The 27,852-nt window shown below is 42.0% G+C and overlaps 1 protein-coding gene across 1 annotated transcript; it reads left to right on the forward strand.

Annotated features, from left to right (window-relative positions):
- LOC308702744 (tripartite motif-containing protein 16-like) lies at positions 1 to 27,530 on the forward strand. Its single transcript, XM_081385818.1, has 6 exons — positions 1 to 679; positions 1,945 to 2,040; positions 2,136 to 2,369; positions 18,309 to 18,468; positions 18,931 to 18,978; positions 25,563 to 27,530. Exons 1-6 carry the CDS (start codon positions 107 to 109, stop codon positions 26,081 to 26,083), a joined length of 1,632 nt encoding a protein of 543 aa, XP_081241944.1. The 5' UTR covers positions 1 to 106; the 3' UTR covers positions 26,084 to 27,530.
- Positions 27,531 to 27,852: the final 322 nt, after the last annotated feature.

The raw sequence follows: 27,852 nt of genomic DNA on the forward strand, positions 1-27,852 counted from the left end.
AAACACAGAAGCAGGAAACTATTTCAACTCCTCAGTTCAGAGAAATAGGAACTGAAGTATTGTTGAGCTGTTGTGTGTTTGTGTCTCTCTGTATTCATGCAGTAAAATGGCAGAAGCCAGATTTTCTCAGGATGAGTTCACGTGTCCAGTGTGTCTGGATCTCCTGAAGGATCCAGTGGCTATTCCCTGTGGACACAGTTACTGTAAGATCTGTATTACAGACTGCTGGGATCAGGAGGATGAGAAGAGAGTCTACAGCTGCCCTCAGTGCAGACAGACCTTCAGTCCAAGACCTGCTTTAGCTAAAAACACCATTCTGGCTGACGTGGTGGAGAAACTGAAGAAGACTCAACTTCCTGCTGACTGTTACGCTGGAGCTGTAAACGTGCAGTGTGACGTCTGTACTGGAAGAAAATACAAAGCCGTCAAGTCCTGTCTGGTGTGTCAGGAATCTTACTGTCAAACTCATTTTGACCGTCATGAGGAATTTCACTCTCGTAAGCCACACAAAGTGATTGATGCCACTGGACGACTGCAGGACATGATCTGCCGTAAACATGATAAAGAGCTAGAAATGTTCTGTATCACTGATCAACAGTGCATCTGTGTGTGGTGTAAGGAGAGTGAACATAAAAACCACAACACTGTATCAACTGCAGCACAGAGGACAGAGAAACAGGTATGAACTGAGAGGGATTGATCACACAGAAATGAAAGTGTCTTTATTTACTCACTCATTTACTCATGTTGTTCCAAACCGGTTTGACTGAGTTTCTTCTGTGGAATATAAAGATGATATTTTGAAGAATGTCTCATCTATTTTAGTTTATACATTACAAGTCAGTGAGAAAGTCATTGTAAGTCAATGGAGTAAAAAAGTTTCAAGCTCTAAAAAGGAGAAAAAGCACAAAAGTAATCTAAACAACTAGTGGTTAAAGAAAGGAGTACACTTAAGTGTATTGACATGCATTTGTAGTGTAATTCAAATTAAAAGTATATATATAACTGTTCTTGCAGATAATATAATATAAATTAAATGAAAGGCCACTTAAGTGCACTTAAAGAGAGTAAATGTTCATGACTGTTTCATAAGTACACTTTATAAAGTACACTTTTTTATAATGTAAAATTAAAAGTTTTACTTTAAAGTACATTTTAATAATATTTAATATTTCAATTTAACTCCGTAGAATTATGAAATTACATTATATACTTAAATCCTACTTAAGTGGGTCAAAAAGCCACTCTTAAGTTCAGCTAATTGCTTTATATGTACATTTAAACTATAATACATTTTCATTTAATAGCAATTAACATGCAATTACGTCGTGTCTGAAAACATTACGTTCAGTTCACAATTATTTCACAATTATATTCTTTTAAAGTGTATAATTTCCAAAATAAGTGCAGTCTTTAAAATATGCTACTTTTAAAAGAGCCCAATTTTTTATCACAAATCAAATCAAATCAAATCATTGATAAACTCATGTATGTGGAGCCCAAATCAAATATGATGACATTAAAAACATCAAACTTCACTGGTGTTTGTGTCATGACATCATGGTGTTTAGTCATGTGACTGACATGAAAGAACCAATGAGGTTTGATGTTACTGATGTGTCACCATATTTTATTTGGCCTCTGTAAACCGCTGAGACATTCTTCTAAATATCTTCTGTTGTGTCTCACAATAGACAGAAAGTCATACAGGTTTGGAGCGACATGAGGGAGAGTAAATGATGATACTAATGATATAAAACTAGGCACTGATGAAATACTGCTGACATTAATTTCAGGAAAACATGAATCTGTGGTTTGAACCAGACAGTAAAAACTTACCATGCAAGATCTTTAACCACTTCACCAACTCTGGATTCATGTAACTTTAATGTTTGTGTGACAGTAGTTTTATGTGTCATTCCCTGTCATTGGTTTGTCCTCCAGAAACAGCTGAAGGAGACACAGATGAAGATCCGTCAGAGAATCCAGCAGAGACAGAAAGATCTTCAGCATCTGAGAGAGGCTGTGGAGTCTCATAAGGTGAGTCTGGAGAAGAAAAGAAGTTTGAGACGTCTCAGTTTGGACTCTGTCAGTCGTGCTGAAGCCACTGTGTGATTGTGATGTGTGTGTAACAGCGCTCTGCACAGACAGCAGTGGAGGACAGTGAGAGGATCTTCACTGAGATCATCCGCTCCATTGAGAGAAGCCGCTCTGAGGTCACACAGCGGATCAGAGATCAGGAAAAGACTGCAGTGAGTCGAGCTGAAGGACGACTGGAGCGACTGGAGCAGGAGATCAATGATCTGAGGAGGAGAGACGCTGAGCTGGAGCAGCTTTCACACACACAAGATCACATCCAGTTCCTGCAGGTAACAGAGATCTAGAAGAACAGGATCATAGTGGACTGTCTGAAGGGGTTAAAGTAAAAAAAAAATCTTTTGACTGAAATTTTTTCCTCAGCCAAACCCCATTCCACAGCCTGTCACACACCCAGTGTGAAGTTTTCTTCTTCTTGTAATTAGGAGTAGTGAGTACATGCTTTACCTTCACAAATGAAATACTCAAAGAACATTTGCATTTAAAGAAAGGCTATTTGAACTGCGTTTCTATTATTTACACAGTTTTATGAAATTTCAATGTTTTCAATCAATGCTTTTACAAGACTTTACTCTTTGTGATGTAGTCATACAAATAATTAACCATTTGCATAACTTTAACACAAGTTTTTATTTCTCAATTAATAAAAGCCAACAGAGCTTTTGCTGCAAAGTGAGCTAATATCACAAACTATATATAATATAATATCTGTTTTTAACCTAGCCATTATGAATAAATAATATAATGTTATTTTTTAATTTCATCTATGTTGATTAAATGAAAAGTGAACAGCATGAGCAGGGCCGTACGCAGGGTTTTATAAATACAGAGGTCCTTGCCATTGTGATCCTGCTATGGGGGTTCGAGAAAATTTAGATTTTCCTCATCTACACATGTGCATTTTAAGGTGTTTGAAGGTCAAAAAAAAGAAGAAAGGTAACAGTAGCAGTGGCATAAATTATTTGTCAGATTCTTAAACATGAGAATCAGTTTAAATGCTCCACTGAATGACCCACACTACAAAATGGAAAGGCAGAATGTTCCTGCTTATTGTTGACAAAACACAATCACATATTCCAAAAGGGAATGGCCTTAAATTAGAAATGATTCAAGGATTATTTTGCATAGATGTTACATTCCAATCAAATGCCAATGCAATACTTCTGTGTCCAGAGGCCTACTATGATATTAGACTAAAATATATTTTTATTCAAAGATCAACAGTCTGTCATTAGTCTTTAGTCTCCCACAAAAAAACAACATTAAAATCATGAAATCAAATGTCATTGTGTAAAAAAACAAAACAAGGACTGTTTATAATGAGTGGGGGAAATGCCCCCCTTCCAGAAAATGTGACATTACTGTGAAACAAAACATAAATGTGACTAGAATTGCCATCCCAGTTTTGAGAGACTATGGCAGGAGTTACTCACCAAATAAAATATGTTTGTACAAAGGGGGTGTTTTGCCTTACTAACCAGTGTAACAAATTAGTTCTTGTGGCTCAGTGGTTCATGTAGGTTGTCTACAAACCGGAAGGTTGGTGGTTCAATCCCCGGTCATACATACATACATGCATTGGTAAAATGTTGAGTGATATGGAACCGGAAGCAGGAAATGGAACTATGGAAAAGATCTATTTAACTATGAAAAGAACCATAAGCTTATCATTTTCAGAGCACCTCATTAAATTGATACTTGCATGGTCTGTGCAGTGGACAATTCTTGAAGTGGTTGAAAATTTAGTTCGTTCATGGGTCCATGAGTGTCAAATGTCACTGTACAAGTTGCAATTGTTTTCTTCTCTGCTGGATGGAGAAGATATGATGAACTTGCATGGTGGTTTCAACGCTGTTGTGGTTGAGAGAGTCCTCTCTCTCCTGAGTGAGCACATGGCGGTTGCGAGTCGAAGCCTGCAGCCTGCTGAGCCTGTTGGGCCTGCTGAGGCCACGCTGGACAGCCCGGCATCCCGAACATATCGAGAAGGCCAAGAGTCGATCATTGCCCATTCAGTGATGGTAAGGTTGCAGTTTTCTGGATTGAAGAAAATAGCAGTCCGACTCCCTTTGGGAGCGTGAAAGGATGGCAGGTGGTGCTCACGGCCTGCTGGGGCCCTTGGGGCCCTTGGGTCTTACTGTGGGGGGTCCCCACAGTATCAACTTGAAGGAGCAGCAGTTGAGGCCAGAAGAGAAGAGAGGGAAGGGCTAGCGAATAGGCCCTTTAAAGCTTGACTTCAGGTCACACCTTGCAGGGCTGGCTCAACCAATAAGAAAGGGGGAATTTCTGAGCGGGAGTTTCCTCTGTGGGGAGGATTTATGAGTCTTTGTTCTCAGCGTGCTCATTTGCAATGGCACGCTGGATTGGTGTCTGATGACGAAACTAAGAAAGATTCTTGTAATACTAATATGTTGCACAGCTATCGGCATATCATGTACACAATCATTTCGATCTTCAAAGTACCAATTTATAGAGACCAAACATGGTATGCGTGAGGTTACATTGACTGTTGGTTCTATAATAAAATACATAGTATCAAAGAGATAATAGTATCAACAGATAATAGTATTAAAAGACACAACACAAGACAATAAATCGTTCTGGAACAAACAAAATGTTCTGGAATGCATGTTAATTTCATGTTAATCAGTTCATCGATAAATGAATGCAGGAGAGTCTGTTCTAATATCTGTAGGTTTTGTGGCAGAGTTACCACAGAGTTAGTCTTGTTCACATTGTTAAAGGGATAGTTCGCCCATTTAAGACATGAAGTTGTATGCAATCCTTACCAGCACTATAGTGCATACACACTGACCCACTCTGTGGTCACCTCCCTGGTCAGAGTTCTGGCCGCTGGAAGTTTTTCAAGAAAGTAGTCACGGTTAGTTTCCGGGGCCTCAAAACTGTGCGTTTTTACGTGAAAAAATTATATGCGTTTCAAAGCTTGATTAATTTACATCACAAAAAACACTCCAGACAAAATTCATACCTCAGTTTTAATCGGCACTATTTTCTTTCCATTTCTATCAATCCGCGCTGCTGTCAACGTCAACAGTGCGCACGTTCCGATCAGCTGTTCCATAGTGTTTACACAATCGAATGACAACGACGTAAAAAGTAGAAAATTAAAAAAAGTAGAAAAACTTCCAGCGGCCAGAACTCTGACCAGGGAGGTGACCACAGAGTGGGTCAGTGTGTATGCACTATAGTGCTGGTAAGGATTGCATACAACTTCATGTCTTAAATGGGCGAACTATCCCTTTAAGAGTCATAAAACCAACTTATCTGATCGTGGTCATGGTAACTAAGACCCTCTTGTCCTGTTTGGAGGATGGGGCCACAGATCCTATAACAAATACTTGTGTCTGACTTGTCTCAGTCGTTACAGATTCCCCCCTTTCGATCTTTGTTGTCCCTCTTAAGGACAACCACGAGCGAAGTTGAAAGTGCAGAAAGATCAGACACACCTCTGTCATACAATCCTGGAAGGCCACGGTGGCCTCTGGTTGTTTGTGTTTCCTGGAGCGGTGGTCCAGCTGGAGCCTCCAATTGACACCTGTGTGAAGGGTGTGGAGGAGGATGTTGCCGTTGACAGCCGTTGGTCATCCTGTGGTGTTTGCAGGTTGAGGGTGCTGTCCTCCATGGCTTCTCCAAGGGGCTTAGCTGGTACCTGGGTTGTTGCCATGGTGACAGTTCTGTGCTGGTCCTGGGCATGCTCAGTCCAGCTGCATTGAATCTGGTTTGAACCTCAGTCTCTAGCTGGTCTGTAAGGCTTTGAGCACAGGTCCGCTCCTTGTGGGACGCTGTGATCGGTTATGTGAGGTTGTTTACCTTCTGTTTCATACCCCTATGGTGGGGTAAGGAGATGATAATCTTGATCAGCCCGGTGTGGCTGTAACTCTGGCTTGGGTCATGGGTCGTTGGTCCTCTTCTCTCATGGTGTAGTTACGTTTAGCTCTGGTGCTGTAGGATGTCAGCAGCCTTGGTGGAACAGTATTCCTCGCGATGGCTTGTCAGTCCATTCTATCACCTGTCTGGTTAAGGTCAGGTTAAGCAGCGGATCTGCAACATTTTTGGCACACTAGTGGTGAGAGACTAATGCATGACCCTAAAGAGTTCAGAGCTAAGGTTTGATAGGTTAGCTAGGTATGTAGCATAAAGCTAGGTGTTTCATGTGTAGCTAGCATGTCAAGTGTTTCTTGAATCCTTATCATCTTAGCTGTGGATGTTAGGAGGCTAAGACTTGTGTGGTTCCGAGAATCTTTTCTGGAAAGGGCATAAGCCGAGAGGAAATAAATGAGTTAAGAGGGTTCTTATGGCTAAATTATTTCTCTGGACTTAGCTGGTGGTTCACAACGGGCTTGACAGGATGAAGGAAGTGAAGGATAGGAGGAAAAAGGACAGCTTTCCTATTCAGATTATGCTTATTATCAATCCTCAGGACTATAGTTATGCCCTAGTAATCATTGAGATTACTTGTGTTGCAGGGTCATAAAAATTTGTGCACTTGTTGAAAATAAACAAAATCACAAATAAAGGTGTCTCTGGTTCCTTCCTGGGCCCTATGGGAAATGGAACCACATTAGAACAAGAGGGGAAATGTAAATAAATCATATAAATGAAAGAATAGACAAGGGAATAGCTGACGGCTAATATTATCAAAGTAAAATAAAATAAAAAGGGCTTAAATAAGTGATCAAAATAGCAGGAATGATCTGAAATTGGGAATAATCAGTAGCACTAGTGGCTAAACTTTTGATTTGTTTGGACCAACACTCCATAGTGGGTCACAGCTGCTGTGTGTTCAAGACCACACCGTGTGTGTGTGTCCCTCCAAAAGTTTAGTTTCTCATTACTATCAGAATTCTTCTCTAGCTACACAGTTTACATGTAATTAAATTTAAGTTTAATTGACAAGGTAACTGCAAATTTAGCCGACAGCACTCAGCAAGGACTACGCCTAAACTAGTGAAGGCGAACTTCAGCTGAGAAGAATGGAAAGTAAGGAAAGAGAAAGTGAAAAATCAGAACCCTAACTGGGTTAAAGGAAAAGTAATTTAGATCACTTTGCACTGTGCACAGCACAAGCTGTAGTTAAAGGCTTCAAGTAAATTATGCTAACCGCTAACTGTAGAAATTATTATTTAGCGTAGCCTAAGCTGAATTGATGCTAGGTTAGGTTAGCTTAGCCACCTAGGCTGGTTTGTTTACAATATGACGTCACGAGTTAGCACTTTCTGTGACAAGTCGTTGTCATGGGAACCAGTGCATGTCAGAGCAATTCAACAGTCTATGAAGAATGTCTGCACATTTTAAACGAGTTATGCATGTTTAAACAAGTTAAAATGTGGCGCCTATACTTTAAGTCTTTCAAAAACTTGATGTTACATTCAGTAAAATGCAAATGTGGTTTGGCATTTGTAAATTTTACTCATGTAACTCTTCTCTTCACTTTAAACAACTTCTTCTACTTGTTTAAAAAGTAAGGGAATATATTTGCTGTAAGTTGAAGCTTGTCTAACCATACATAGTTACATCCATCTCATGCATAAATATTGACTTTTCAACGAGTGAAACAATTTTGATCACTAGGTAGCTCTGCTTGTAGATGCAGCTAAAAATTAGATGAATTACATCAATCTAACAATAATTTGTAAGGCCTTACATTGTAGAAAGGGGAGCATCACCCAAGTCTACGTATATATAACACTGTACTGAGATTCCTTCGTCAGAAACAGATTAAGCAATACTGCAATTTGGATTTCAACCAAAGCAGAATAATAAACACCGGTACAGTTTACATGCTGTTGAGATGAGATTCCTTTGTCAAACAGACTTACGCTTTAATGCTGAAATTACCGATACCAGTTAAAAATCTAAGACTTTTTCACTTTTAGTAGAGATGTCAATTCCAGCCATCATTTTATATGCATTTAAACACGCCAGCAACTAGTGATCAGAATGGGTATCGCATGTTGTGTCCTATTTGGATCAGAATGATCAAATGTACACTTCTAGGATAACAGTAGTTTAAACGAAGGGGCGCTAGGTCATGTTAGTTTACCCAGCTCAGGTGGTTTGCTTACTATCTGGCGTCAGGGTGACGAATGCCCTATTTGAAGTTAGTATTTCCTGTAACAAGTCATTGTCATGGAAACGACTATGCAGCAGTGCCAATTTCAACCAGCAGGTGGCAAATGTCTGTATGTTTCAAAAAGCAGTGTATAGTCTGTTGGCACGTGAGGCTTACACATGCATTCAAGATTTTCAAGATTTTTTCTTTGCTTGATTGTGTTTATGGGGTGCAATATAACATGTCTTCATGTTTCGTTTGTTAAAAAAGCCTTATTTTTCATAAATTTCACCTTTATTGTAAGCCGCTTTCTCCTCTGTCATTTGAACGACCGGTTGACTTCCTGATTCTATGAAACCACTTCCTCAGAAACAGGCAATGGGCTCAGATTGGTTAGTTGGCCTGGTGTGTTGTAATTGGCTAAACTGCGTACTGCACATTGTCCGGAAACTTCACGCCCATTACCTTTACGGGCGACAGTTGCATGTGCTCCGGTCAAATGTAAATAATGGTGGCAATATTGCCGTATCAGTTTGAGCCAGAATCAGACCCAGAAAGCGGTAATGAAGAGAGTCGAGCAGAACCTCCGCAAACATGGCTCTTACAAAACGTTTCTGAATGGTTAATTTTTTTTTAAATTATTATTCTCTCATAAGAATAATAATAACAATTATTCTTCTCGTTTCGATACGCTGTTACTTGAAAATGCTACTGCTGTTTGTTAGCTTTTGAGATACAGTTTTCTACTGATTAAACATTTAATATAACTGAATACATGACTGAGTAATACCGTTTTTTAAAGTTATTGTTTTATTGATAGAATGAACAACCGTTTATCTATTCACAGCGTTGGCATTGGTTTACGTTCTTGATCAAATCTAAAAATGACGTCATAAAGTATACATGGAAAATACATTTACAAAATTAGTACATAATTACAAATTCGGGTCCAAAATGTTTGTACGCGTTTGTCATAGACACACGAAATAGCTATTGAGTGGCTACTAAAGCCAGCGTTGGCATTTGTTTACGTCCTTGATAAAACTAAAACATTACGTCTGAAATTATACATGCAAATACATTTAAAATTATTAAGTCTTACTTACAGGTTGTGGCCCAACAACTGATGCCTCTGGTTTTAAAGTTGGAACTGCTTCATGTTTTAGTAATAGTTCTTGTTGAATCCGGCATTGAACTCGTGTAGATTCTGGAAGCTGTCTTCCGTAAAATGCGCAGCACAGAGAGCTAAATTACGATTGTAACCCCCAATTTCCACCGGCTGCGTTACGGCTGTGTTACGGCTCCGGCACGGCAGCGGAGTCAATAGGTTTCCATTAAAGTCAATGAGTGTATTTCCACTGAATGCGGTACAGCTGCGTTCCGACTCCGGCGATCCGCAGCCCTCCGGAGCAGATACGCAGAGCTTCTATTTTTGCCGGATGCCGGAGAGCTACGCAGCACTACAGGGCAGAATGCGCAGGACAGGAAGTCGAGCAAAAAAACAGAACAAACCAAAACAAAATAAAAGATCCGGTTAATTTTCTAAATAAAATACACCGTGATCATGGCGGATCATTTTTCCCTACACTACACCTTGAAAACGTCATAATATGCCATTCCTCATAACGTTCTGTTTATAGAAACTATATATCGCGCGATCATACGTGAATTAGCGAGATCTCGTGGGTCCTCGTGACTTCAGCTGTCAGTCATGGACGCAGCCGTTCCGCAACAAATACGGACCTGGTGGGTATTGACGGACGACGGAACACGGAGCTGTCACGCAGCGGAGCCGTTCCGCAGCCGTTACGCATCTGGTGGAAATTGGGGGTAATTGTCAGGAACATAATCAAACATAAATTTTAACCATTGTTGATGAACTACAGCGTCCGTAGGAAGCCCGAACACAGAAGACCTGACAGCTGGGTGAAAATAACACACTTTCGACGGCATGGCTACAGATCTCCACTATAACTCTTCCTCTTCGACAAAGCAGCAGAACATGGCCTTTTTTGCATGTTCCGGAGGGAGGGTTGATGTAAATTTATGGGTTAGTTACGTATGAAACCCGGGAAGTATCTCGTTGTAGTCCCATTTGAGTCGTTTTTGGAGGCATTAAACTTCCTGATTTTTAAAAGACGCTATCTCCGCTTACGTTGAACTTTCAGCGCAGCAACTTTGCAGATACTGTTCATGCACCAACAGCAACATTACACACTATTTAAAATGAAAAAAGTGAAATCGCAATCAACCACCCCTTTAAATCAGTAAAATTCTAATTTTACTAATGCAGCTTCCTGCTTCTTTTTGACAGCACATTTTCATCTACTTTAAAAGTTTTATGTTCTATGCTGACTTGGAACTTTGTAGCAGAGGCTTGCATTGTGGTCATGCGGGGTGCCTTCTGGTTTGTTTGCAGTTCAGAGTCAATGGGGTCTTAGGCACCCTTTCTGACGAGGCCTTGTGTGTTAAAGGCCTTCTGCGTCAGGTCACACATCGTTGAGTGGGCATTGCGTGGGGCGGCCAGAAATGGTGACTAACTGGTTTTGGAGGAAAAGGTTCTTGGAGCTGGTGTCTTCCTCTGTCACAGGTTCGTTGCAAGCTCCAAGGTAAGCTCGTTCGGAGTCTGTGGTAGTAGCACAGGCACTTTTAGGTCTGTTTGGTGTCTGGGGCAGTGCCCAGTCTGCATTCAGACTCTTAAGTCTGAGAATCCTGTTATGGTGGCTTGTTCCAGCTGCTGGTAGTGCCACAGCCAAAGCCAGAACGCGGTGCCACTCTGGGCTGGATGTGATCCAGAGCAGATGGAGTCTGTCTTGGTGTGTTACACCGGTCGAAGACTGCAGGTGAAAATCAATGTCTCGTAGATTGACAGGGACGTTGTGGTCTCCTGCAAGCTCTGGTGTAAAGGCAGGGATGTTTCTGACCATTCGCTTGCAGAGGCTCTCAGGACACTGGCGGGTGAATGTTAAGCCGAGGGTTTGGCTCCTCCCCCCTTTGTGCAGGGCTGGGGAAGCTTACGCGGCTGATGTGAAGTTCAGCAGGGTACATCTTTCTTGTGGGGTCCATTTGCAGTTGTTTAGACTGTTTCAGGTTTGTTCAGGACCCCCTTGAGTTTGTCTATAATGTTACAGCATAGCTAAGTCAGTGTTTGGACTTCCGCTCTGGCTGAACACTGATGGCTTTAGCGTCTCTCTTTGAGTTCAACCAGTACTTTAAGTTCTTTGATTGACACAGTTCTTTACCCGTCTGTTGGCAGGTGTTCAGCAGTCTGATGACTGGGCTTTTACATGTCATAAAACTATTACTCAAAATACTGATGGTTCTTTTCACATGTTATACTACTAGAGTAACACATAGATCAAAACCAAAATAAAACAATAAGATTAAATCAGAAAGGAAAGGGAAGGAAGGAGTGTTTTACCTATTTAAGTTTAGCTAGGAGACGTAGGTAAACAGGTGTCACTCATGGGTTATGCTGCTGTTAGACTAAGCTAGCAGGGACACATCAAACATCAAGGTCAAAAGAAGAAGAAACAATGGGAAGTGTTTCCAGTTCTGTCTGGGGCCTACTGTGCGTTTATGTTAACCATGCTTCATGTACTTAGCTTGGTGCTAAGGAGTGAGGAGGGGTAAAGCACAGACAGGAATTAGGATAACCTGTGTACCTCATTACGGAAACAACAGTTGCTAGAACTACTGTAATCCTGTAGAGAGAGGGAAGATGTTGATAGTAAATATCTAAGATAAGGTAGTAGCAAAGGTAGAATGTCCTTATCGTTCCAAAAACTAAAAGGAAAGGGAAACAATTGATTTAATTAAATTTAAAATTTAGTTAAACTTTATTTAGCTGAATATGAAAATTCAGGCTAAAACAAAGTAAATTAATTAATTGAAATAAAATCAAAATGAAGAGTAAACAGGGAGTGTCCTCATAGCTCTGGTAACTAAAAGGGCAATTGAATAAGCAAATTGATTTAATTAAATTCCAAATTTAATTAAATTCAACTTAACTGAATAGGAATATTCAGGCTCAACAGGTGTAAATACACTAAATAAAATAGGGGTAGACTTAAGTCGAAATAAAAGAAACACAAATAAAAACCAAGGTATCTGGGTTTCAACTAAAAAGTGAAACCAAAAGGGAGGGGGTCGAGAGAGAGAGAGAGAGAGAGAGAGAGAGAGAGAGAGAGAGAGAGAGAGAGAGAGAGAGAGAGTACGGAGTAGTTTAAACCGCCTATGAGACATGCTTCGTGAAGCTCTGAAATCAGTGTGAATCATTTGTCTCAAATCAGTGGTTCTGAGCATGGATCAGACTGCTAAAGTCACAGGATTTCAGTAAACAGGGCTTTGTTGTGCGTCATAGCTGTTTCGAAATTATTTAAAATTTCAACGGTTCGTTTACTTGTATGTTTACGTGTATTTGATTTCTATGTGATCTTGTATCACTTTTATAGATTCGTACACATTTAATGACGCATTTGATAAAGGGAAGAGGCAAATTTAATAGTCTCTTATTGGTCTGATTGACCAAGCTTTCATAAAACGAGCCCTACAGTTTACCAAGGTATCGTGCCTTGAAAGACACCTCATATTAAAAGGGTATTAGATGGTTCGTGGATTGCCATCACATGATTACACCTTTGATAAAACCTTTGCCATTTGTTTTGTAAAAGGTGTTTCATTGATTTGAGTTGTCACTACACTTACACTGTTCTGACCAGCAGGGGTCGCCAGCGAGAGCGAACAAAGAATCATTTGTGATGCAATTGACTCCTTTGATTCAAAGCCTCGAGGAGCTTTGACTCTCATTACTCGTGTTCAAATCACTATCCCTTTGTTTCAAGGGACAAGGCCCAAAGTCTATAGTCTTTGGTTTAAAGGTTACACTTTACGCTCACACGTGTCTAAGTTTTAGCCGGTCGAGGTAAAGGGCTTTAACTTGTATGCGTGTAGGGTTGCTAGGGAGCTAGCTTTTTGGCCACACGCAATCACTTGTTTACACAAGGGTCTGTGAGGTTTGTGCTGTTATCAGATTATCAGAAGTGCCTGTTTGCACTTCCCGGTGTCATGTGTTGCTTAGAGACCAATGCCAACCAACAACACAAATCGAATGGAGCAGCGATCGGGTTGTGATGAAAGTTTGCATTGAGAACTCCAGTTTAAACACATGAAGTTACATGCCAGTGATGCAACTCTTTCACAAATCAAAACAGCACAGTCCCTTTACAGACAATGGCAAATTACTAGTTAGCTATATAGGCTAGCATTTATACCACTAATTCGACGTGATTGTTTCATATGAGCGGTTCAGCGGTTTAATATGAATACAATGATGTAACGAATAATAAGGCCTTAATTGTTGACTGAGGAGCATCGCTCAATCACCTTCAAAATTGCTGAAAATGGGGATTTCTTCGAACACCCATCAGGTTAATTTGTTCTGGTACCATTTATATGCGCGGCTAATCTGAGATTTCTTCGTCAGAGAAGGCTTACGCTCGATTTAGAACTGAAATTAGGATTTCTTCGCTAAAATCAGGAGTTTCTTATTGTACGATTTAAACATGCATTATAGCATTGAGAAACGTTCTGCCGTTCGTAGGAAGGCATATTCAAGCTATAGTTTTGCTGATTTTATCAGAAACTTGTATGTGCATGTATACAATGTTAATAAAAACTTATGGGACAACATATGATTGATTACTGTCTGCTTGCATACAATGTTAAATACGATGCCTGCATTCTCCACCATATATGTAACAAATTAGCTCAAAGGAGAAATATTAATACTAACTCATAATTATCAATTATGATTAGTTATTAATATTTGGGTCAGTTAATTGGATTAACTTGAGGTAGCTAAATTAATATTGCAATCAATTTATCAGTTCCAACAAACTCTTTTGATCCCCACAGTATCAACTTGAAGGAGCAGCAGTTGAGGCCAGAAGAGAAGAGAGGGAGGGCTAGCGAATAGGCCCTTTAAAGCTTGACTTCAGGTCACACCTTGCAGGGCTGGCTCAACCAATAAGAAAGGGGGAATTTCTGAGTGGGAGTTTCCTCTGTGGGGAAGATTTATGAGTCTTTGTTGTAAGCGTGCTCATTTGCAATGGCACGCTGGATTGGTGTCTGATGACGAAACTAAGAAAGATTCTTGTAATACTAATATGTTGCGCAGCTATCGGCATATCATGTACACAATCATTTCGATCTTCAAAGTACCAATTTATAGAGACCAAATATGGTATGCGTGAGGTTACGTTGACTGGAGAGTCTGTTCTAATATCTGTAGGTTTTGTGGCAGAGTTAGCACAGAGTTAGTCTTGTTCACATTGCTAAGAGTCATAAAACCAACTTATCTGATCGTGGTCATGGTAACTAAGACCCTCTTGCCCTGTTTGGAGGACGGGGCCCCAGATCCTATGACAAATGCTTGTGTCTGACTTGTCTCAGTCGTTACACCAGTTTGCTTCATAGATCAGCTGCAAAATGAACAGACTATAGTTTTTAATCTCTAAAAGGCAAGTAATGTATCACCATGTATATAATATTTTTTTCAGGAATGTCCAAAATAGACACATTTTTTACATTTACATTTTAGGCTATACATATACTGTAACATATAACTAAGCCATGCAAACAAATATGCTGTAATAAATAAATAAATAAATAAATAGCTCTGAGGGCATTTTGTAGAGCTTGCTCTGTATAAGCACCACGGTTACTTTTTCTCTTAAATGTCCAAGAAATATCCATGCCCATCCAAGGTAATTTGTTCATGTTTTGATCTCATGAACCATCTACCTATCCGCCAGCAGACATATCACCCTGTAGCTCAAGACTGGTTGCCCACTGAAGCTAAGCAGGGTTGAGCCTGTTTAGTACCTGGATGGGAGACCTCCTGGGAAAACCAGGTTTCTGCTGGAAGAGGTGTTAGTGAGGCCAGAAGGGGGCGCTCACCTTGTGGTCTGGGTGGGTCCTAATGCCCCAGTATAGTGACGGGGACACTATACTGTCAAAAAGCACTGTCCTTCGGATGAGACGTTAAACCGAGGTCCTGACTCTCTGTGGTCATTAAAAATCCCATCTGTCCATCATGGCCTCCTAATCATCCCCATATACTGATTGGCTTCATCACTGTCTCCTCTCCACCAGTAAGCTGGTGTGTGGTGGGCGTTCTGGCACAGTATGCCTGCCGTTGCATCATTCAGGAGATGCTGCACATTGGTGGTGATTGAGGAGATTACCCCCTTCCATGTAAAGCGCTTTGAGTACCCAGAAAAGCGCTATATAAATGTAACAAATTATTCTTCTTCTTATTATTAATTATTATTATTATTATTATTATTATGTACACTCACCTAAAGGATTATTAGGAACACCTGTTCAATTTCTCATTAATGCAATTATCTAATCAACCAATCACATGGCAGTTGCTTCAATGCATTTAGGGGTGTGGTCCTGGTCAAGACAATCTCCTGAACTCCAAACTGAATGTCAGAATGGGAAAGAAAGGTGATTTAAGCAATTTTGAGCGTGGCATGGTTGTTGGTGCCAGACGGGCCGGTCTGAGTATTTCACAATCTGCTCAGTTACTGGGATTTTCACGCACAACCATTTCTAGGGTTTACAAAGAATGGTGTGAAAAGGGAAAAACATCCAGTATGCGGCAGTCCTATGGGCGAAAATGCCTTGTTGATGCTAGAGGTCAGAGGAGAATGGGCCGACTGATTCAAGCTGATAGAAGAGCAACTTTGACTGAAATAACCACTCGTTACAAACGAGGTATGCAGCAAAGCATTTGTGAAGCCACAACACGCACAACCTTGAGGCGGATGGGCTACAACAGCAGAAGACCCCACCGGGTACCATTCATCTCCACTACAAATAGGAAAAAGAGGCTACAATTTGCACGAGCTCACCAAAATTGGACAGTTGAAGACTGGAAAAATGTTGCCTGGTCTGATGAGTCTCGATTTCTGTTTCTGTTGAGACATTCAGATGGTAGAGTCAGAATTTGGCATAAACAGAATGAGAACATGGATCCATCATGCCTTGTTACCACTGTGCAGGCTGGTGGTGGTGGTGTAATGGTGTGGGGGATGTTTTCTTGGCACACTTTAGGCCCCTTAGTGCCAATTGGGCATCGTTTAAATGCCACGGCCTACCTGAGCATTGTTTCTGACCATGTCCATCCCTTTATGACCACCATGTACCCATCCTCTGATGGCTACTTCCAGCAGGATAATGCACCATGTCACAAAGCTCGAATCATTTCAAATTGGTTTCTTGAACATGACAATGAGTTCACTGTACTAAAATGGCCCCCACAGTCACCAGATCTCAACCCAATAGAGCATCTTTGGGATGTGGTGGAACGGGAGCTTCGTGCCCTGGATGTGCATCCCACAAATCTCCATCAACTGCAAGATGCTATCCTATCAATATGGGTCAACATTTCTAAAGAATGCTTTCAGCACCTTGTTGAATCAATGCCACGTAGAATTAAGGCAGTTCTGAAGGCGAAAGGGGGTCAAACACAGTATTAGTATGGTGTTCCTAATAATCCTTTAGGTGAGTGTATATATATATATTAGTGCTGTCAAACAATTAAAATATTTAATCGCGATTAATCGCATTAATGTCATAGTTAACTCGCAGTTAATCGCAATTAATCGCACATTTTTATCTATTCTAAATGTCCCTTAATTTATTTTTGTCCCATTATTTTTTTTCTCATTTTAACGCTCTTATCAACATGGAAAAGTGGATCGGCTTGCTTTGTGCTAATGTTTTTTTATTGAAAACAACATTGGCATATACTGTAGTGTTCAATTTCACACTAACATTCACACTCGGAGCAAATAATCGCATCAGAGAATTCTCATTCGCGTCAAGTGGTATTTCAGACTGGATGTTCTGCGATGATAGCTCAGCTCACAATGACAAAACACACAGATCACTTTGGTCTTGTCAATGGAACCATTTGGCAACTTTTTAAAAGTAAACTTTCCATTCAGAATCTTATTGGCATCCATTTCGGTGCTCGCCATCCACTCAAAACGTAGCGTTAGGGGGGTCGCTCACCAGACAAGAAGCGCAGCGCGTCTCGTCTAGAACAACTCAAGGTATCGCACACCGGACGCGCACTTTCTCAGTTTATGGCCAGCACTATTGTTATGTTTAAGGACATCATGGAATTAAGATAATGTCTGTACTATGTTATGATTGTACTGTACAATTAAATACAATCGTTGCTAAGTCTGCAGTCTGATCACTTTACCTCAGAGCGTCCGTTAACTGAATGAATTGAGAATATCTCCGATAACATCAGCAGTTTTCATCCACGCAGCTGATTTCTGTAAATGAATGTAAAACTAAATGTATATTGTAGCACAGGATGAAGTCAGTATGCATTAACGACGATTTGAGACAAATAAATGTACATTTAATATAAAACTATGTAAATGGCGCTCTGTGGCGCGGCAGGATTTTGAACAAGGTCCTGAGCCGTAGCTGGGCGCCGCGGACAGACGCCGAATGGCGCCGCCGGTGTGTGTACACTGATAGAGAATATTGTGTTCGAATTTTAAAGACGCTGCGCTGCGCTTCTCGTCCAGTGTGCGACCCCCTTTAGCCTACTACTCTTTGGCGGGCTCGCAAGCCCAAACAAGTGTGTGCGGCGTGCCTGTTGTTTTGTTTCCGGTCTAGCTAGATTTGGTGTGGTGTTGTAGTTTTTCTAACGTTACTAGTTGTGAATGTGAAAAAACTACAAAGTTTGCTATGCCAAAAAGAACGTTAATCTCGCGATAAAAAAATGTATGCCGTTAAAATGGGTTTGCGTTAACGCTGTTAATAACGCGTTTAACTGACAGCACTAATATATATATATATATATATATATATATATATATATATATATATATATATATATATTATATTATTATTATTAATTGTCAAATACTAGAGTTTGTCGCATTAAATGATGAATATGAGAAGAATGTGCTGATTGTGTGAAAGTGCTGGATTGAAGCGAGTCACTGAAGAGAAGTCAAGTCAACAAGAGCCGCTCAGATCTGATATAGTGCAGGTTATTGGCTGAAGTGTGGAGATGATGAGTTTTGATTTCTGTTTTCTGTAGAGTTTCCAGTCTCTCTCAGCACCTCCTGAATCTACAGACGAACCCGACGTTTCCTTCAGTTCTCTCTCCTCTTTTGATGGCGTGAGAGAATCTGTCCGTCAGCTGAGAGACAAACTGGAGGATTTCTGCAAAAAGGAGATCAAGAAGATCTCAGACGGAGGTAAAGTCCTGCGCCTCGTTTATACAGACGTGTGGAGAAAGATCCGAAATCTGAATGTACAATCGTTTCCGAAATGTTCCTACGATTTATAAAACATCCATTTGCACAAAAATGTCCTTAAATGCATCCCAGTTTTAAACCCCAGTTATTAATAAATGAAATTCAAGTCCATCAAATCCTCCTACAAAACAGCCACAAATATCTCTTGAATATCTCAGAAATACGGACTCATCATCATGGACAAGCGTTTATATACACATGATGGAGGATGAAATCCAAGGAATTTAGGATCAATCCGATGTGTGTGTTTTATAAATGAAGCCTCTGGAGATTATTAATCTGCTCTCAGAAATGAGTCCATCATCTAATATTGTAGAACATCATATTAGAAATGTCTTAGAAATGTATGTATTTTATCTTGTCATTTCTCTTCACACTGTTCATGTCTGTTTATTTCCACAGTCACTTTCACCGACATGAATCCCAAGACCAGGAACGACTTCTTACAATGTGAGTCACTAGAAAACAAGCAGAAAACTCACTGAATGTGTTCATGTTCTTCCTGTAGAAGGAGAAATAAATCATGATAGAAGAGTTTTATAATTGATCATGTAAATGATGATTCTCTTACGAGAGGTTCTCTCGTATTGCGTAAACTAGCTTACGCTACGGGTAAAGTCTCTTTACTCGAGATATTGAAGCCAAAAAATTGTCTCAATTTTGTATTTATTGTCAACGCAGTGCAGCAGCCAGCAGACCTAGAGCAAGCTATCTAGCGTGCTCATTGGCTGCCCTGCGGCAACTGCAGCAGCCTACCACTGAGCCCCGCGTGACGTCACGTCCAATGAGGGCGCCCGCGCCCTCACACATCACAGCCCGCAGAAGGGGCGTGGTTTAGCGTATAAAAGGACGGGCTCAGAGGCTGCTTCCCTGATTTCGAATCCTGCGACAGCACGCTTAGGACAGCGGCTCAGCCATCCGTGCCTGCTTCGCTATCCGGCGACTATATCCTTTGTTTCAAAAACCTGCAACACACACTGTCCCTAAAAGAGCGCAAGCGTTTTTTTGTGCCGAGCCCCGCTCAGCGATGGAGACCGCCACCTCATCTGCGCTCTCTGCCTGGGCCAGGACCACGCTTCGGGTGGCTGCTCGCTGTGCGAATAACTGCCGATGTCGACCCTGCGGGCTCAACTCGCCATGTTCGACGCTGAGACTGTCACCCCACCTGCCTCTGCGGCGCCGCGGAAAAAGAAACGCCGCTCCCTGAGGCCAGCGGAGACTAAAGCTCGCCGGAACCCTTCCTTCGAGCTTCGCTCTCCCCTTCTCCGCCCCCCCCTCCCCCCTCCCTTCTCCCCCCTCCCCTCACGGACGGGCGGCTGCCGGCTCCCGCCCTCACTGCCGTCGCTTCAGGGGGGGAGGCGGACGGAGACATTGGTGACAACTGCTCCCTTCTCGCAAGGGATGTCAGAAGCGGACTGTCACGCGGCTAGCTTTCTTTACGTTACAAGAAAGCTACCCCGCCCTCGCGCTCCGTTCGCGCGCGTCACTCACCAGCGAAAGGAGAAAAGAGAGTGTTTTAGTCCCGCCGAGGCCGGACCAACCTCCATTTCTCACACATTTCTCAGTCCCCTCTTAAGTTCAGGCGACTGGAAATATCAATATTGTAGTAACGAGCCTGTTATAATACATGCACGACATGATGAAGCTCTCCGGCTACTCGCCCCTCTTCCCGCTCTCTCTCTCCCTTTGCTTGTGCCGCGCAAACTGCGCCGTCCACAAGGGATGTCAGAGCGGACGGTCACGAGCAATGTTCAGCACGACGCGTGCCTCACTCACCGGCGAAAGGAGGAGAGAGAGTGTTTTTAGTCCCGCCGAGGCCGGACCAACCTCCAATTCTCACACATTTCTCAGTCCCCTCTTAAGTTCAGGCGGCTGGAAATATTAATATTGCAGTAAACGAGCCTGTTATAATACACACATGCCTGCAAACAAACGCCGAGACAAAACATGATGACGCTCTCTTATATGCTCGCGCTAACCAAAAGCTTATGTGTTTTCCCCCTGTGGCTCAGTGGCAAAATCTTAGGCTTTCGCGCCAGAGACCTGTGTTCGAATCCTGGCTCTGGCAGCAGAAAAAATTATGCCGAGCTCGCGGCCAGCTTTTTTACACATGATGATGCTCGAGTATTTATGAGCGTCTAAACATATGAGCCTTCAAAGCATTTCGCTCTGTCAGTCCCCTTAAAAAGGCGACTGCAGATGTGTATTTTGCAGCCAACGAGCACGTTGTACAACCCGCTCACCTGCACCCAAACACAGTTTTTACGGCACCCCTGAGAAATCTCATAAGAGTATAATGTATGGCTATCCGGCTCATGCCGATGGTGTTCTGAGTGTAGAGAACGTGCCCACGTCCCAGTGTTCACCCCTACACACAAGCACTATTACCCCTGTGTCCCTCAATCCCACAGAGCCCACTCACATAAAGCTGGCACCAGGGTTATTATAGTTTTGCATTTTTCACTAGTTTTTATTTTTATTTCGTTTTGACTTTTTGTTTTCAAATTCAGTTTAGTTTTAATTAGTTTTTAAAGTGGGTTTGCTAGTTTAGTATAGTTTTTATTTTTTGAAAATGCTTAGTTTTAGTTTAGTTTTTATTAGTTTTAGTGTTAGTTTTAGTCTTTTTTTGTAATGTGGGTTATTTGTCAGGGGCAAGATTCAAAAAGGTCAGAAAAAGTATTGTGTATTACAATACTTTTTCTGACCTTTTTGAATCTTGCCCCTGACAAATGTATCTAAAATTATATGATGTTTTTGTTGAGTTATTATTATTAACTCAACAAAAACATCATACAATTTTAGAAAATATTTATTCAACAATAACAACACCAGTACATAAAATGTACATATGGGCACAAATATGTATGTAAACAGTCTCAAGACTCCGCAGTAAGTGCAAAATGTGTAAGTTAGCCTAAGTGACTGTGCCAAGAAAAAAACTAAATAACGTTAGCCAACAGACTAAAGAAGACACACATGAACCGCATGTATTCAACCCATTTTTGAGCCACACAAGACATTTCTGTCAGATTGTAAAAAAATGACATAACATTATTTAATATTTGAATCACAGCTTATATAGTGTTTTGACATCGACAACCACAACCAAAAAGTGCATTTTACCTCAAACTTGCGACTAGTTAACTTTCTAAAGAAGGCGCAATCGCTTCTCGGGTCGACATTAACACACTGACAAAATTATATTCAGAATTTAAAATATTTTTATACCACTTTTTAATGTGTGATTGTGTAAAGGTGTTCACGAGATAGAGATACCAACCTTTCGCGAACTTGCTTTCAACGTCGAACGAACACTCACACTGAGCATGTGAGAGACGCATGAGTGACAGAGAGACGGAGGGAGAGCAGGGAAAGGAAATGCAGCTAGCTGAACGAATACGCTTCGTGTTTTAAATAGCGTTAAAAAATGAAAGACCTTGACAAAGACGAAAACTAAGGACATTTACTCTATAATTTTATTTTATTTTAGTTAGTTTGGCCAAACACACATTACAGTTTTAGTTAGTTATCGTTTTTTGGTAATGCCTCGTTTTTATTTTTATTTCAGTTAACGACAATGTTTTTTCCCACCTAGTTTTTGTTTTTTCGTTCGTTTTCGTTAACGATTATAACCTTGGCTGTCACATGCCGCTCGAGTGTTAAATGTAGGAAATGTGCCCACGTTTCAGTGCCCACACCTACCCACTGCCCGTTCTGTTACATGGTTATCTCAGGGGACAAAATTTGCAAAGCATACTGGCTGTGTTGTGAACGTAAGCCCTGTGCCCGCTCACGAGCGCTCACACTTACTGATAAACACTGTACCTACGGCGCCGCTCACGTGCCCCGCTTTTCTTGCCACAATATGTTCTCCGTCCAAAGTGATCGAGTCATTGAGTGTAAAGCGGCCATCCATCGCTGTCAGCGAGCCGCCCTATTCAGGCATCGAGAGTGCGCGCGCCGCTCCGATACCTCTGATACAGGTTCTAGATCCCACGTAGTGCGGCGATCGGAACCCAGAGGCCATTCTACCCCTAGCTATGCATGCAAAAGCATGGGAAGCGACTCCGGGCGTGTCAGAATGGGTGCTGAATACTGTAAAGCAGGGCTATTCACTACAGTTCGCTCGCCGTCCTCCGCGCTTTCGAGCCCGGACCGGGACGAGAGTAAATCTGGAAGTAGCACACCTACTTCCAGCAGAAATAGCAAAGCTGCTGTGCAGGGGGGCAATAGAACCGGTACATCCTTCTCTGAGCAAGTCAGGCTTTTACAGCCGTTACTTCCTCATACCCAAGAAGGACGGAGCTCTCAGACCCATCTTAAATCTGAGATATTTGAACAAAGCTCTCATGAGACGGCCGTTCAAAATGCTCACAGCCAGACAAATCCTCGCGCAGATTCGCCCGAGGGACTGGTTTATTTCTCTCGATCTGAAAGACGCATACTTTCAGATTCAGATAATACCCCGTCACAGGCCATTCTTGAGATTCGCCTTCGACGGTCAGGTATTTCAATACACCGTCCTCCCATTCGGTCTGTCTTTAGCACCCCGTACATTCACAAAGTGCATAGACGCGGCTCTCGCTCCCCTGAGAAATCAGGGTATGCGGATCCTGAACTATTTGGACGATTGGTTGATTTTAGCACAGTCAGAGATGGAACTTATATCTCGCAGAACAGTGCTTCTCAGCCATCTGAAAAGCCTGGGTCTCTCGGTCAACTGGACCAAAAGCTCATTACGGCCCAGTCAGTCAGTTTCCTTTCTGGGAATGGAACTGGACTCTGTGGCTATGACGGCCGGCTTGTCGACAGAGCGTGCGCGCCGTATGCAGCACCTGGCTGCATCTTTCCAGAATGGTAACATCGCTCCGCTGAAAACATTTCAGAAAATGCTGGGATGTATGGCTTCAGCTGCAGCAGTGCTTCAGCTGGGCTTACTGCGAATGCGCCCGCTGCAACGCTGGCTAAACGCTCGAGTGCCTCACCGAGCCTGGGCGTCCGGCGTTATGCGAATCAGATTGACTCAGAGCTGCGTTTCAGCCCTGAAGCCCTGGTTAGCGGCCGATTGGTACCGGCGGGGAGTGATGATGGGAGCTGTCTCACACCGCAAGGTGGTTTCAACAGACGCCTCCAACTTAGGCTGGGGCGCGCTGCTCGAGGGCAGACCGGTCTTCGGCCTGTGGTCAGACCGAGAGAAATGCCTTCACATAAACTAAATGGTCGGTGTTCTCCAAATGGTGCGCAGGTAAAAATCGAGACCCACGCACTTGTGAGGTGTCGTGGGTGCTTTGTTTCCTTCAGGAGCTGTTGGATGAGGGCAGGTCCCCATCCACGCTCAAAGTGTATGTGGCGGCTATCGCAGCGTTCGCTGAGTCGACGCGCGGCCAGTCAATGGGAAGGAACGAGCTTATCATCCGCTTCCTCAGAGGAGCCAGAAGGATGAACCCCCCGCGGCCCCCTTCAGTTCCTATGTGGGATCTTTCGTTGATCCTGGAGGCCCTGAAAGCACATCCCTTTGAACCACTGGAAACTGTGGATCTAAAATACCTCTCGCTCAAAACCGTTTTTCTGATAGCTCTGTCATCAGTCAAACGTGTGGGGGACTTGCACGCGTTATCTGTTAACGCCGCGTATCTCGAGTTCGGACCGAATGACTCTAAAGTCATCCTCAAACCGAGACACGGTTATGTCCCGAAGGTGATTGGCACTCCCTTCAGAGCGCAGGTTATCTCGTTATCGGCTCTGCCAGCATCCGACAGCGAGGACGGTGATAACTTCCTCTGCCCCGTCAGGGCGCTGAGAATGTACATCACGCGCTCCGCCGCCCTCAGGCGCTCGGAGCAGCTCTTTGTTTCGTTTGGTCGGCGCACCAGGGGTCTCGCCGCCTCGAAACAGAGTCTATCCAGATAGATAGTGGACGCTATAGCGGCAGCTTACACGTCTAAAAACCTGCAGTGCCCTCTGGGCATCAGGGCTCATTCTACTAGAGGCATGGCCTCGTCGTGGGCTTGGTCCAGTGGGATTTCTATTCATGACATTTGCACGGTGGCAGGCTGGGCCTCCCCCTCTACATTTGTCAGGTTCTATAACCTGGAAGTCCTCGCTTTGCAGGCCAGACTTTGTCTGTTTAAATCGTGTGTATGATCTGCCCAACAAGTTCGTGTGCAGGCTACTTTCACGTGACGTAACTCTCCTGGTTGTGTTGCACTACAGGGATTATATCGTTCATACGGACCGGCGACGCCGCTCTGTATTTCCTATTTGTGCTTATGCATTCACTATTATGTGCTTATGTACATGGCCGGCCCGCTTGCTGGCCGCCTGTTTCCCACCTGTCGGTGTTCCCCGGGTTTCCCCTGGGACTCATGTGGTGGATGCTTGGCGCGCATGGCGTTGACAAAGGGTTCCCGTAGCGTAAGCTAGCTTACGCAATACGAGAGAACCTCTCGTAAGAGAACGTACTCGGTTACCTAATGTAACCTCGGTTCTCTCTAGAAGAGGGAACGAGTATTGCGTAACCTGCCGTGCTAAGCGCCCCGAGCTGATTTCACTTCAGTCGATGAAAACCAGGGAAGCAGCCTCTGAGCCCGTCCTTTTATAAGTTAAACCACGCCCCTTCTGCGGGCTGTGACAGGCGCGGACGCCCTCATTAGACGTGACATCACGCGGGGCTCAGTGGTAGGCTGCTGCAGTTGCCGCAGGGCAGCCAATGAGCACGCTAGATAGCTTGCTCTAGGTCTGCTGGCTGCTGCACTGCGTTGACAATAAATACAAAATTGAGAAAATTTTTTGGCTTCAATATCTCGAGTAAAGAGACTTTACCCGTAGCGTAAGCTAGCTTACGCAATACTCGTTCCCTCTTCTAGAGAGAACCGAGGTTACATTAGGTAACCGAGTACGTTTGCACAGGATATTTGGTCAGCTGTACTGAGACACTGATGATACACTGAACATTGATTCATGAAGAGTTCAGATACATTAAAAGATCAGACAGATTCATAATTCCTGTTTCTGATGTGTTTTCTCTCCATCAGATTCCCATCAGCTCACTCTGGATCTGAACACAGTGAATAAACGCCTCAGTCTGTCTGAGAGGAACAGAGTGATTACTGTCACTGACACAGAGCAGCCGTATCCTGATCATCCAGACAGATTTGATTGTTATTCTCAGGTGTTGTGTAGAGAGAGTGTGTGTGGACACTGTTACTGGGAGATTGAGTTGACTGGGAGTTGTGTGTTTATATCAGTGTCATATAAGAGCATCAGCAGGAAGGGATCGGGTAATGAGTGTGTGTTTGGACGTAATGATCAGTCCTGGAGTTTGATCTGCTATTCCTCCAGATACACATTCTGGCACAATAACAAACACACTTCTCTCCCTGTAAAGCCCATCAGCAGAAGAATAGGAGTGTATGTGGATCACAGTGCAGGAACTCTGTCCTTCTACAGCGTCTCTGACACAATGAGCCTCATCCACACAGTCCAGACCACATTCACTCAGACGCTCTATCCTGGGTTTGCTGTTGGTTCTGGATCATCAGTGAAACTGTGTTGATGTTTCAGAACAGATTGTAGAGAGATTTTACCCATAATACTTTGAGTTGCACGATAAATCAACAGTGAGATGCAGAGACTCTTAATTTAATTTTCATTAATATCTTAACTTCTGTCACAAAAATAACAGAATGAATGTGTGTATTAAATCCTGACAGTAAGAATGGTGTGTGCGTGCATGTGTGTGTGTGTGTGTGTGTGCGTGTGTGTGTATGTGTTTGTGTGTGTGTTTATCAAGCTATAATTGTATTGATGGAAATCATATTCATTTAGTTTTTATTGTAGTGACACATAATAATTTTAATATTACTATTAAAAGTACTTTTCATTTGAACTTTTGAAAAATGAAATAACAGAAATGGTTGTGAACAATGTAAGGAGTGAAGATGTGGAAAATGACATTAGTAGTGGAGAAAATAGTGCTGGAAAACAATCACAGTTCAAAATGTGAGGAAGATTGTGATGCAGAAGATGAGGGATGAAGAAGCACTTTCTGAGATTTCAGATATTGAGTCACAAGGTATGGAAATCATGAACTCTTTACAATAAAAAAATGACTTTGACAACGTTAGATAAAGTTGTTGATGTAAAATAGTTCTTTCCAGATATGGAGAAATATATCAGTGTTGTTGTTGCAAAAAGCAGTGAGCTCTAGTTCTGGATAAAAGATTCCAGCTGAAAAAAAAATGCTTATGAAATTAAGGGGGAAAAAATGCAGCTTCACAAAAATATTTACCCTGTTCTTTTTTCTTTTCTGTCTCTGTCTTCTTCTTGCTTCTCTATATGTGTGTGTGGAGAGTCTGATCATCATGAGAACATGATTAAACCTGTGTAAAATCAGGACATTTTTGTGTAGATGTAGCGAGGGCAGCGAGAGACACGAGATTCAAATTTATTATATATAATTTGCTTGACACAAACAAACAATAAATAGACAGACCCTTATGAAAAAGAAGTTCATCCAAGTGTTCTATTAGTATACTTCTTTTAAACTAAAAATAAGGAAGTATACTTTCAGTCTACATTTTATATACTTCTCAAAAATATACTTTATGTACTTCCCATGTTTTCACTGTTATACGGTAGGGGGCGCTATGACACATCTTCTAGTACAGAATCTCCGGATCAAAACACAGGAGAAGAAGAATAGAAGTGATAGAATATTGCTCACTCAAATGTAAAATAACGTGATCATCAAACATTAAACAGCGTGTAAATCAAAACTGCTCAATATTACCAAATTAAATGAAGCGTAACCCATGAAGAGAAAACGACTGTGAAGCTTTGGGGGTGTTGACTCGATCTACTCCATCTGTGTTTGATCATCGTTCTGAATCTGTTCAAGGCGGTCTTTTTTGTTTAAAATGTTGCCTTTCTTTATGAAACTTACCGACATTCAAGTGTGATTAAAAAAGGATGCATGAAGGTAATAAAATGTTTTTCAAATTAAAGTACAGTTAAAGGTTTTTTTCAAGTATAAGTGCAAAAATAATATATAAATAGTAAACTATAAGTATAATATGATGTTCACTTAAAGAAAACTTACAAGTATACTTGCAGTATAAACTACTAAACTAGTAGTTTACTGAGAGTACACTTTAGTATGTACTTTCATAAACTAAAAAATTTAGGCCTACTACTAGTATTAAAATAGTAAACCAAGTAGTTTACTACTCTTACACTTATAGCACACTTAAATGTATACTTTTATATACTAAAAGTGGGCCAATTAAGTCCCAAGCAGTATTGAAATAGTACACTTACAAGTTT

This window comes from Scardinius erythrophthalmus (genome assembly GCF_964197995.2).
Source record: "Scardinius erythrophthalmus genome assembly, chromosome: 1".
Classification (NCBI taxonomy): Eukaryota; Metazoa; Chordata; class Actinopteri; order Cypriniformes; family Leuciscidae; genus Scardinius; species Scardinius erythrophthalmus.